We start from the raw sequence: 11968 nt of genomic DNA on the forward strand, positions 1-11968 counted from the left end.
TACATCAGTGTTTTTAATTCATGTTAATGTGGATTTAAAGTCATTTCAATTAGTGGAAAAAATTGCAGGGGAGAATATAAAAGTCTAATCAACCAAAACTTTTGCGACCCCTATGCTGTACCTCCGTGGGCCCCCTTGGGGTTGCGAACCCCCTGTTGAAGACCTCCGCAGTAATGGATATGTGAAAAATAGCAGCAACATCAGAGATGCGCAAATAAGAAAGCAGCATGTTATTAAACTAAGACAGAAACTGTTCAAAATCAGCATGAATGGAACAACTTATTGAGGTTCTAGAGTCTTCCAGCTGCTCTGAGGAAGGATCTGTGATAACGCTCCCTGGTGCATTTAAGGTGCAGCAGTCTGTCACTGAAGGACCTCTCCAGTTCAGCACCAGCTTCATGCATGGGGGGGGGGGCACATTATCCGACAGAGATGTTCATTTGTTTCCCACCTCCTGCACTGAGTCCAGAGGGCATCCAATCACAGAGCTGGACTTCCTTATCAGCAAGACAAGTGTGCATTTGTTAGCATGTCTGATCTCTCCATTCAGAGTTATTGGGACACAAAACTCTACCTGAAGGTTATTCTTTCTTCTACGTTGCTTTAAAAAACATTTGAAACATTGAAAACATGTTGAATAACAAATCGTGCAGGTCTTGAACGCAGAGTCCTCAGAGCTTAAGTTCACATATTAAATTTAGCTTTACTTACTGCAAACAAAGCTTTGAAGACAAACGGCCGATTCTGGAAGATTTGTGTCTAAAAAGTGTTTTGGAAAAAATTTTGCAGCAAAATTTCCTTGAAATGTTGTCCCTGTAAGGGTAGCTGTTTAAAGAGTTAATTAATGATTAACCTTTCATAATCTTAGAAGGATGGATCCTTTTTTGTCTTCCCCGTGTGAGTTTATTAAGCTGTTTATAGATTTTCTGAAACATTGTGTATATTTAATGCAATAATGTTTACGTCCCTTAATCTTTTCACATGCAGTCATCAAGGCACAAACCTCCATGCATTATATTAGTGATACTAAGTGATAGAGCTATATGACGTAGTTTGTAATTTTGAAATATTTAGAGGACTGGTGGTCTTTTTTTTTTAAATGGCGCTTAGCTGAAGGTACAGCTGCATGTTTTTTTTGGTGGTGGGGCAAAAATGTCTGCTAGCTTTGCACGTCTAAAGTCTGAAATCTTTCACATTCTTCCTTAAATTGCACTAAGGTCTGTCTAACCTGTTGGTGAGTGTCAGTATAGATTTAACCAATCCTTCTCTGGCTGGCTCAGCGAAGAGCAGGCAGCCTGTTTCAGCAGCTTCCTTTATTTCTATTCATAGATTATCTATTTTATTCAGGTCTATCTGTAAAATCTCAGATCTTATCTTCTAAGAGGTTTTCTCCTGCGTTACCCTGTTGTCAGTAGGGTTGTAAATCACACTTATCATGGCGATTTGATTCAGGATCAATTTCCTGACCCAACAATTTGAATATTTTCAATACTCAAGAATACACAATACAATCCGATTAGTTGGTAAAAAAAATTTTTGTTACCTTACAGGCTAGACAATGTTTCAGAATTGAAATAAATCAATGAAAGCTGTAATATCGTTATGCATTTTATTTGAGAAACAACAGCATGTAACAGAAGTAGGAAAGTTGTACTCCACCTATTAAAACCTCATTCACTGAAAAATAATAATACCCTGCGTTATAGATTCTGAAAGGCCTTGCATAAAAAAATACCGCAAAGAGGGTGTGGCTAAAGGAAGCGAGGTAGGAGGGCAAAATAGGTTTAGCGCCACCGCAGCACGGGAGTCAGAATTACGTCCAGGAGCAAAAAAAACATGAATCGATACGTTTGCGGACGTGTCGATGCATCTGATCATCAGCTGTTGGATCGATGCATCGATGCAAAGCGATTATTATTTACACCCCTAGTTGTCAGTTTTATCTGCTATCGGTCAGCTTTACCGATCAGCTCTGATGTCAAGCTTCTCTCCGCCTCCTGCAGAGAAGCATGACACTGCCACTACCATGTTTTACAGTAGGGATAATTATTTGTATTAGACCATGCATTGTGTTGTTTTTCATCTGGGTCATTTCAACCACAAGCAGACTTAAACTGGAAGGCAACCAGACTTTTTCTCAGTTCTTTGAAGACGTTTCAACACCTATCCAGGAGTCTTTCTCTGTAGGCTCACACCAGAGCAATCTCTAGTTAGAGAGCTGATGTGTTCAACCAGCATGGAGGTCCGTCCTCCTGCACGCATTTCAAGTCAGAAGCAAATCAAATAGCCTCCCCTTGATCTTCTGGATTGTTGAAGCTCCAACAGTCCAGAAGAACAAAAGAATCTAAGATCCATTTTGCTCTCATGTGACCAGATCACCGTCCTCCTTGTTTGTTTACATTCCTCTTAGCAAACTGCAGATCAGGAGGAGTGAGGAAATGTACAGATGGTGAGTTTTGTGAATCCTGTGTGGCTCCAAACTGACTTTTAACTGCAGCACCTGTTGTCAGGGTTTCAGTGCACTGAAGATTCAAAGGTCCCTCGGTTATAAAGCCATACCCAGTTACACATTGAAGCACACAGTCAAATATTAGGCTCCACTCCCCCCCACCCCCGTGGCCCAGAGAAGTTGCTGTGGGAACCTGAACCACTGCCTCTGTTTTTCAGCACATATGATGTGGCCGTAGTGGGAGCTGGCATTGTGGGCCTGGCCTCAGCCAGAGAGCTTATCCTGAGACACCCGGCGCTGACCTTTGTCCTGCTGGAGAAAGAGAAAGAACTTGGTAGGTGGTTTTTATTTACAAATTAAATGTCCAATGATTTTAATTTAACCATTGTATGATTGATTTATCACTTGTTTATCTTTAAACATAATGTGTTCTGCAAAGATCTGCATAAATACATCTGGAAATAAAATATAAAAATCACTCTCCCATTTCTTCTAATCTGTGGTTTTTCTGTGTCCTATCAGCTGTACACCAGAGTGGGCACAATAGTGGAGTCATCCACAGTGGGATCTACTACACGCCAGGCTCCCTGAAGGCTCGCCTGTGTGTACGAGGAGCAACTTTAGCGTATGAGTACTGTGAGAAGAAAGGGATCCCTTATAAAAGATGTGGAAAGGTGGGTTTTAACTTGATCAGGTTCGCTGCAAAGGCTGATTGTCTTACAGTAGATGATGAACTCAAAGTGATCAGCTGACACACATCTACGCTGCTACTTGAATGCATGCAGTCTAGACTCGGCTAAATAAAGGTACAACACAAGGCAGAAACGTGCAGATATTAAACTCATTGTTGGTTTGAATGGGAGGTTAATTTTGGTCTTTTAATTAAGCACTTTAACCAAATGGTTGTTTGTAGGTGCTATGGTATTTTAACTTTAGGGAGTCTAAGATTTTAACGTTTTAAAGTGTTTTGGAAGGAACGACAAAGGAACCAAACCCTATAGTGAACTGGGAGATGCACTGACTGCATTGCAGAGATTTGCATCAACATTAGACTTAAAGACTTAGACAGATTTATTTGTCATTTTGTTTACAAAAGTGTGAAACAAAAAGAAATTTCATTTAGAACAGCTCTTTGGACAACTTCATCTTTTTAAAAGTGCAGCCTTGAAAAATAGTGAAACCAAATATATAAAAACAGTAACATAAAAATGTAAAAAAAAAAAAAAAAAAAATGTAAACATGCTCCCAGAGAGTGCCTGCTGCAAAATTCTGACCTTCATGCATGACAGAAATCTGCCCCAGAGGGGCCGTTGCAACCATTAAACCAAACTTTTAATGGTTGCAACTAGGGATGTCCTGATCCGGATCGCGAGATCGGATCGGCCCGATCTTCTCCTATTTTGCCGTGATCAGAGATCGGCTACATCACCTGACTTGTCGCGCCGATCTTTATTGCAACTGCCGTAAAGCACCCGCTAGTTACGGTTGACAGTAGTTGCACAATACAAACCTCCGCAGCGGGTGCAAAGCAAGCTTGTCAGGAGTGTGGAAGTGTTTTACTGTTGTGACTGAAGACTGTCCTAAAGCTACTTGCAATGTCAGCAACATGTTAATTTCAAGAGGAGGCAGCAGCAGAGCTACATTTAACACCATGAACTTGATTTATCATCTGAGGACAAAACATGACAATGTTTATGAAGCGTTTTGTAAAGCTGCAGGAGGAAAGGTTACTAAAGCAAAGCAACAAACGCTGGACGTTATGAGGAGAGAGAAATACTCCAACGAAAATGATAGAGCAAAGATCACAGAAAGGTTGGTCAGATTTATTGCTCTAGACAACTTGACTGGATTAAAATATGTGAGTGAGGCATAACTGGAAAGAGCATTGTGGTTCTTATAACCAAGTATTCAGGTTTAGTTGTTTAGTTGTTTTTAGGGCTACGTACGTGTTTGTTCATTAATGAAGAATTTTCTTGTTGATTTTGATCATGTTTCAGTGATCATGCTATTTTTAAGTTGCAGTCCTAAAGTTTTGAATTCATTTGATTTAATTCTGTTTACTTACTTTTTAAGTTGGATTGTTTCAAATTCATTTACTGAATTGTGACTATTTGTCAATCTGTTTACACCACATCTAAGATGAGCGAGGGCATTTTAAATTTGCTCAGTGGTCAGTTTATTTCTTTTGACTTTATGGCAGCCTATATTAAGCTCTTATAAGCTAAACGTGGATCTTGGATATCGCTTTTTATTTGATAATACTCTACCAAGTCAGTATTTTTCTTTTGACTTTTGTGTAAAACATTAAATTGAAGCTGACCTTTAATTCTGGATAAAGTTTTGATTTCATGGGATGTACAATAATAATAGTAATGATCAAATATTAGTCTCATAAAAAGTTGAGTCACTTCTTGCTCAAAATATATTTGAGTTTTACCAATTTCACTACTAAAGAGAAAATATCGGATCGGATTTGAGGTGAAAAGATCGGATTGGAATCGGAGGCCTAAAATGCTGATCGGGACATCCCTAGGTGCAACTTAATGAAAAGGCGGACGTAATCTTATTTATAGAGCATTTATTACAATATCAAATAACAGATTTCTTCACAATAATATTACGTTTAAAACATGTAACATAGAAATTAACAGTTTTAATAATAAAAAAAAACTACATATGCACCCTATTTTTGATGAGAACGATTTGTCGTCTTAGTCCTAATAACACTGTACCAGCTTTATGTCAAGGTGATGATGATGATGATGGTGGCAACATGTTGAAGGTCTATTTTGATCCCTCTGTTGTAATTAGATTTTATAGATTTTGCTGAAACTTAAACATTGATCCAGCCTCTTAAACTTGATGAAACACTAATGACGTTACTGCTGGTGTTTTATTGAGGTAAACATCTGATCAGCGCATTGTTGAAATGTTTAATCTGCCCTCTGATGTTATTTTTTCTGACAGCTTATCGTCGCTGTGGAGCAGGAAGAGATTCCCAGACTGAAAGCTCTGTATGAACGCGGCTTAAAGAACAACGTGCGCGACCTCAGCGTCGTCGATGCCAAGGGCATCCGAGAGCGAGAGCCTTACTGCAGGGTAGAAGATGAGTTGATTTGGTTGTTTATATCTAGAAAAGCATGAGAGGAGGAGCTAAGATGATGTCATGTGTTCAGGGGATAATGGCCTTGGATTCGCCCTACACTGGGATTGTGGACTGGCGGATGGTGGCTCTCAGGTATGGGAAAGACTTTGAGGAGGCAGGCGGCGCAGTCGTTACTGAGTTTGAGGTCAGAGATATTTCCGTGGTTCAGGAGAGTCCAGCTGGGAGCCAAGAGGGTGAGGATCATTAAACAATCATAGACATCTAATAACGATTTACTTTTCACAAGTCTTCAAATTTACATCTTTTTTTTCTTTATTTACAGGAATGAAATATCCTATTTCTATAAGAGATAAAAATGTAAGGTTCAGTCATATTACAGAAAAGATTCACATCCGATCTGCATTCTGCTGTTCCTTACTTTAGTGCTTTTTTTTATTTTATCCCAGAATAATGAAGTGCAGTGTCGTTATGTCCTGACCTGTGGCGGCCTGTACTCGGACCGTCTGTCGCAGATATCTGGATGCAGTCCGGAACCGAGGATCGTCCCCTTCAGAGGGGATTATTTGGTCTTAAAACCAGAGAAACACTACCTGGTCAAAGGAAACATTTACCCTGTAAGTCCTCTGGAAGCAGCTCAATCTGGACACACTGCTTGTTTTCTGACTATTAACAACCAGGCTTAGTGATTTGCCCTAAAAACTGCCCTGGAAGGAAGGTGGGGAGATTAACTTTGTATAAAGGTCCCAGATAATTCTTACTGAATAAAATATGTTTTTTTTGTTTTTTATTCTCCAAATCTTAAAACTCACCTGATGCATCAACCAGATTTTATTCTAGTTGAATAAAATCAATTGACCTGGATAAGAATTTTATCAATAAAAGCATTTAATAAAGCACAGACCTCCACTTTAAGTATCTTTTTAGGCAGAAGGAGCTATTTTTTAATCAAAACCAAATTGAAGGATCCTAAACTGGTTTTATTTATTCATTTATTTTTAATAGTGTCCTTTCTAGCAATGTGGCAATAAGAATTGTTGTCCTCATGCCAGAAAGAGCCCAACAGATTTTACTCTCACAAGTGGAACATTTTCACTGCTCTGCTTGATTTATATGTGTAAATAGTTTTATTATGATTTATTTATTGAATAATTTATGTTATGAGGACACTACTTTGGAAAATTAGAAAGAAAGGGAGAAAAGGTGAAAGAAAGCGATGGATTATCAGTCTGCTTTATGTCCTGCAAAGAGAGATGTAAAAAGAGCAGCACAAGCTACTGATATGAACTACAGATACAGCAACACCTTGATAATATCAAGGTTTTATTTGAGTGTTTTACAGCAGTAAAGTTAAGAAATAAAAGATAAATGTAACTTTCCCCGTGAACAGATACTTGTATCAATTTTAGGTTTGTTTTTCTTGATTTGCTCTATTTTAAAACCTCGTAAAGGTCTTTAATACTGAAGATCTGTAAACATGACCCATCTGAGTTATTTTAGTTCTTTTTCAGAGTTTTTTTTAAGGATTTTTATTATGGCAAGCATTTAAGCATTTTAAGTGTTATTCCTGACATTTCAGCGTTAACTAATTCACTTCTTATGTAGGTTCCTGACCCCCGCTTCCCCTTCCTTGGTGTTCATTTCACTCCAAGGATGGATGGAAGTGTTTGGCTTGGCCCCAATGCCGTCCTGGCGTTTAAGAGAGAGGGCTATAACCTGTTTGACTTCAACGCACAAGACTTTGCAGATGCTCTCTCTTTTAGGTTGGAAGTTTTATATCTTTTAAAAGATTGAAATGTTTGCAAACGAAATATTTGTTGTTTTAAAGGATTTTTTTCTCTCTTTTTGATTTTTTTATTATTCGCAGAGGCCTTCAGAAGCTTATAATTAAGAATGCAACCTATGGAATCGGGGAAATGTACCGGGGAGTATTCCTTGGTGCACAGATCAAAATTCTGCAAAAGTATATCCCTGAACTCTCTCTTACTGATGTGCTCAGGTAGGAAAAGAAAATCAAAACATTATGTTATAAAGCTTATCTGTCTTATTTAGAGTTTTTTTTTCTTACTTATATGTCTCTCTGTCCAGAGGTCCAACTGGAGTCCGAGCTCAAGCCTTGGACCGGGACGGGAACCTTGTTGATGACTTTGTCTTTGACGGCGGGGTTGGAGATTTGGGCAGTCGGATCCTCCACGTGCGCAACGCTCCCTCCCCAGCTGCTACCTCTTCTTTAGCCATCGCTGAAATGATTGCAGATGAGGTGGAGAGTCGCTTTAAACTGTAGATGGAGATCGGTGCGACGAAACTGTCAGATTCAAACTGCATCCGTCCCATAGCCTTCGGAGGCATGTCAGGCCTTAATTCTAACTTATATTTTGAAAGACTTTTCTCAATGAAGTGCTAAAATAGGCTTCAAAACATGTTTACTTTTTTACAAAAACCAAACATAAACAACTTTGTCATCTAAAAAAAATCCTTTGAAAAAAATACTATCTTCAATTATGAGAATATTGAATTATATTCAAACTTCAAATTAATTCTTTAGAGCATTATCTTTCACATAATGAAAATGTGGGCATGCCCTTTTAAATACGGTGTTTCTACTATTTGAATTTTGGTGCTGATATCCTTTTTTTTTTTTTTTAGCTAGTATTGACTTGGTGTACCTTTGAGTAATTTGGTGTTTTGGGCAGCACATTTGTTTGCACATTTATGCACAGTTTATGGGAGAAAGTATTTTTCTTCCTGGATATCATTTTGTAGGAACTTCTATACAATACCAAACCGATACAGAACTTTTTAATGTTGTGATTTTATCTCGTTTAAGACTGTGATCCCTTTTAAATTTGCCTTTAAGTTGCCTCGGTGAGTTCACCCACTGCTGTAACTATTCATGTTAATAAATCTGTCAGTGTTATTTTATTATAAACAAATAAAGTATTTTTACAAAAATATATATTTTTTAATTGGAATGTGCATAAAATGTGGGGTTTGTTCTACTGTCAACTTTCTAAAGTGTTAAACCCTGGACATGGTTATAAAGAGTAATCTAATAAAGGCGCTGGAGAAAAATGTAAAGGCAAAAAGTTTTTATATGCTACAGAAGAAGATTGTGTAAAGCTTCCTTGGTGTGATTTTGATTAGGTGATGGACGTCTCAAAAAGCACAGGAATTTAGCTTAAAGCTAGCGTCGCTTAGCAGAAGAAACAGATTTTAAAGTAGACTGAAGCAAACCGTTGAACCTTTTTTTATTTCAGCCAATGTTTAACACCAAACAACCCCAAACTATGATGGAGGCTGGCTTGGATGGTGAAGCAGGAGCAAACTATGATAAGAATGTATGTCTTTAAAACTGTTAATGGTATAATTTTTTTTTTTTTTGTTCGTAATTTTTGTCTGATTTATGTAAAAGGAAAAAAAAGCCCATTCTAAAATGAATAAATGCAGTATTCTGTCTGTATGGTTTTAAATATGTTGCTTTGTTTTTGTCTGTAGTTGGTGCCCAGAGTGTTGCCTGCAAGGATGCTGACAAAGTAGAGCACAGGTCTGCAACCTTTAAAACCCAAAGAGCCATTTTACTCTGAGTGCAACTCAATAAAAATTATTGATACTTTTATTATATTATAGACTTAGACAAACTTTATTGCTATAGGAGATCTGTTCTTATTTTAAATGACCAGCAGTTTATTTATAATTCCAGGTTTTAAAATAAGGTAAATAAAAAATTTCATAAAAATGAAGCATAGAGCTTCTTTTAAAGATCATTATGAAAAATTAAAAAAAGATACTTTCAAGGCTGGTGACAAAAAAATAGATTAAAAAATCATTTCGTTCTTTTAGTTTGATTCTTCTGTGAAAGTTTTGTTTTAACCTCTTAAAAATAGTATTTTTTTTTTTATACCTAATTCAAAGGTCTTCATTTTTAGCTACTATTAACCATTGGAGAGGGTCCAAAGAGTCACTTGCCAGAGGTTGTAGTACTATTTTTGGGGTTTCTTAAAAGTCAGAGATGCAAGAAAAAAATCTGGAACTTGCCAAAAAAAATCCTAATTGAATGAGTCAACCAGAGATTGATGTATTTATTACGACGTGGTTTGTTATGATCACTGAATCTATTTGATTATTTTAGCTGATTATTCCATGGTGTCCTGGTCACAATCACAAAGCAATTATTGATCTATTTTCCCTTAATTCTTTTGAATATTTTTAAGCTGAGAATGAAATGTTTTGAGTAGGAATGGACATTAGACCAGAGGGCTTTGGTCTGGTGAGGTCAACAAGTGCTCAACATCTCTGGGAACTCCTTCAAGACTGTTGGAAAACCATTTCAGGTGACGACCTCTGGAAGCTCATCAAGAGAATGCCAAGAGTGAGCGAAGCGGTGATCAAAGCAAAAGGTGGCTGCTTTGAAGAACCTAAAATATAAGACATATTTTCTGTTGTCTCACACCTTTTTGTTAAGTATATAATTCCACATGTGTGAATTCATAGTTTTGATGCCTTCAGTGTGAATCTGGTGGTCTTCCCTCCTTTTTCCTCTAAGTGGGGTCCTCTACCAGAGGCCTGGGAACTTGAGGGTTCTGCGCAGAATCTTTGCTGTTCCTAGAACTGCACTCATTTGGACCGAGACGTCTGATGTATTTCCAGGGATCTGCTGTAACCACTCTTCAAGTTTGGGGGTCACCGCCCTGAGTGCACCAATGACCACGGGCACCACTGATGCCTTGACCTTCCAGGTTTTCTCCAGGAACAGCACGAAGGAAATGGATGACATATATATATATATATAAGACAATATATATATATATATATATATATATATATATATATATATATATAGTCTTTTTTTTTTCAAGAATAAGTATTTTACAATGAGATTGTAAAATACAAGAAGATCAGGAAATATAACTATGTGGGTGTTAAACTATATCCAGACTCTAAACTTTTCTAGTTACAGTTACAGTTCAGATCAACAAGCATGTAGAAATAGAGTTTATCCACTAGAGGGCGGACTAACAATAACAAACTTCGTCAACAGCAGGGGCAGAGAGTGTGTTTAAATGTAATCTTTTTTTTAAAGCAGTCTTTTTTTATATTCTTTTTTTAAAACCAGGAATCTTAATAGTTTGGGAATACATTTATTCTGTAAATTAGTATGTTTGTCCATTGCTTATGTATTTTGACGTTTTTTTTTTTTTAATCCAGCTTAAAAAAAAATTAATAAATTAATTTTAATGTATATATTTTGTTTTTGTTTTCGCTTTTTTTCTGGATGTATGATGCAGACTCTGGTGTTTTTTCCGCTAAATGTGAAATTCCGCATCCTGCGCCTGGAGGACGGAGGGACGCGCAGCTGCAGCAAACAAGCAGCAGCGGCAGCAGCAGCGGAGTTGCTGTGAGCCACTTCTCTCTAACCAAAAACCCTGAGACTTCTTTTTATAGCTGCTCTCACCCACCAAAATGCCTTGGACTTCCCACTGTTTTTCTAAAAGGAATATGCGCTGAATGTTACATCTGGTAGCTGCGGAAAAGATGACTAATTGTGAAATGAGCCGCGAAGAAAAAAGTGTGCCTTGTTTGGAGCTGAAGGGGTCGTGAGCCACAACATAGGAGTGGAAGCGCATCGAGGCCAGCAGCTGCCTGTAGCATCAGCTAGCTGCTTAGCTTACTAAAGGTTACAGGTGTTTTTAAGTAGCGCACATTCTAACCTAACGCGTAGCAGGTAACAAACCACCGGCTGTTTTTCTGGTTCTAACTTTAATCTAAATGTGCCTGCCATACGCTGCTGTGAGCAAACTAACTGGTAAAACTCTCTGCAACATTGTTGTTAGCCGTTAGCTTAGCCGCGCTCTGTGTTTACAGCTATTATTAGCCCCTAAGCTAGCGAGTGAACTTCACAGCTACATGTGCTTTTTCTGTGCCGAGTTTTTCCTTGTCAACCCGGACTCGACGTGGGACGCGCAGTGTGGCGGTTAAGCTTTGTTCTGCATAGATTTTATTTTTTTAAACCAACCAGTGTGGCTTTTTCTCCACCCCGTGCCTGCTCCGGACTGACCCACCCATAAGGACTATCTATACGGGGCCGATGCTGACAGCTCAGCCCGGACCACGGCAACGCCAGGAGCCGCTTCAGCGATGCAGCCCCAGCAAATGTACGACTTTTCCAGTGAAGAGAACAGTCACAAGTGGAGAGGCCTCTTCGTTCAAGCTCTGAAAAAGGTACGAGTGGGATCAAACTTTATACCAAACCATCAACTAAAGCATTTTCTTTAGAGATGAGCTTACAGTGCAGCGAGTAATGGAAATGAATGGAGATCCGTCTATACAGGTGCTGGTCATAAAATTAGAATATCATGAAAAAGTAGATTGATTTCAGTAATTCCATTTAAAAAGTGAAACTTGTATATTATATTCAT

General features: G+C 38.1%; 2 protein-coding genes across 2 annotated transcripts in view; both read left to right on the plus strand.

Annotated features, from left to right (window-relative positions):
- Positions 1 to 8992, plus strand: part of l2hgdh (L-2-hydroxyglutarate dehydrogenase) — a 9939-nt gene extending 947 nt beyond the window's left edge. Inside the window, exons 2-10 of the mRNA XM_015394230.1 lie at positions 2668 to 2783; positions 2972 to 3123; positions 5417 to 5548; positions 5626 to 5788; positions 5878 to 5912; positions 6002 to 6169; positions 7158 to 7315; positions 7420 to 7551; positions 7641 to 8992. Coding sequence (XP_015249716.1) covers positions 2668 to 2783; positions 2972 to 3123; positions 5417 to 5548; positions 5626 to 5788; positions 5878 to 5912; positions 6002 to 6169; positions 7158 to 7315; positions 7420 to 7551; positions 7641 to 7836 — 1252 coding nt within the window. The 3' untranslated portion in view covers positions 7837 to 8992. The remainder of the gene's footprint in view (positions 1 to 2667; positions 2784 to 2971; positions 3124 to 5416; positions 5549 to 5625; positions 5789 to 5877; positions 5913 to 6001; positions 6170 to 7157; positions 7316 to 7419; positions 7552 to 7640) is intronic.
- A 2695-nt stretch (positions 8993 to 11687) lies between these two features.
- sos2 (SOS Ras/Rho guanine nucleotide exchange factor 2) overlaps positions 11688 to 11968 on the plus strand; it is a 66441-nt gene continuing 66160 nt past the window's right edge. The window contains exon 1 of the mRNA XM_015394215.1: positions 11688 to 11771. Coding sequence (XP_015249701.1) covers positions 11688 to 11771 — 84 coding nt within the window. The remainder of the gene's footprint in view (positions 11772 to 11968) is intronic.

This window comes from Cyprinodon variegatus, unplaced genomic scaffold (genome assembly GCF_000732505.1).
Source record: "Cyprinodon variegatus isolate N-32 unplaced genomic scaffold, C_variegatus-1.0 Scaffold678, whole genome shotgun sequence".
In the NCBI taxonomy this organism is placed as follows: Eukaryota; Metazoa; Chordata; class Actinopteri; order Cyprinodontiformes; family Cyprinodontidae; genus Cyprinodon; species Cyprinodon variegatus.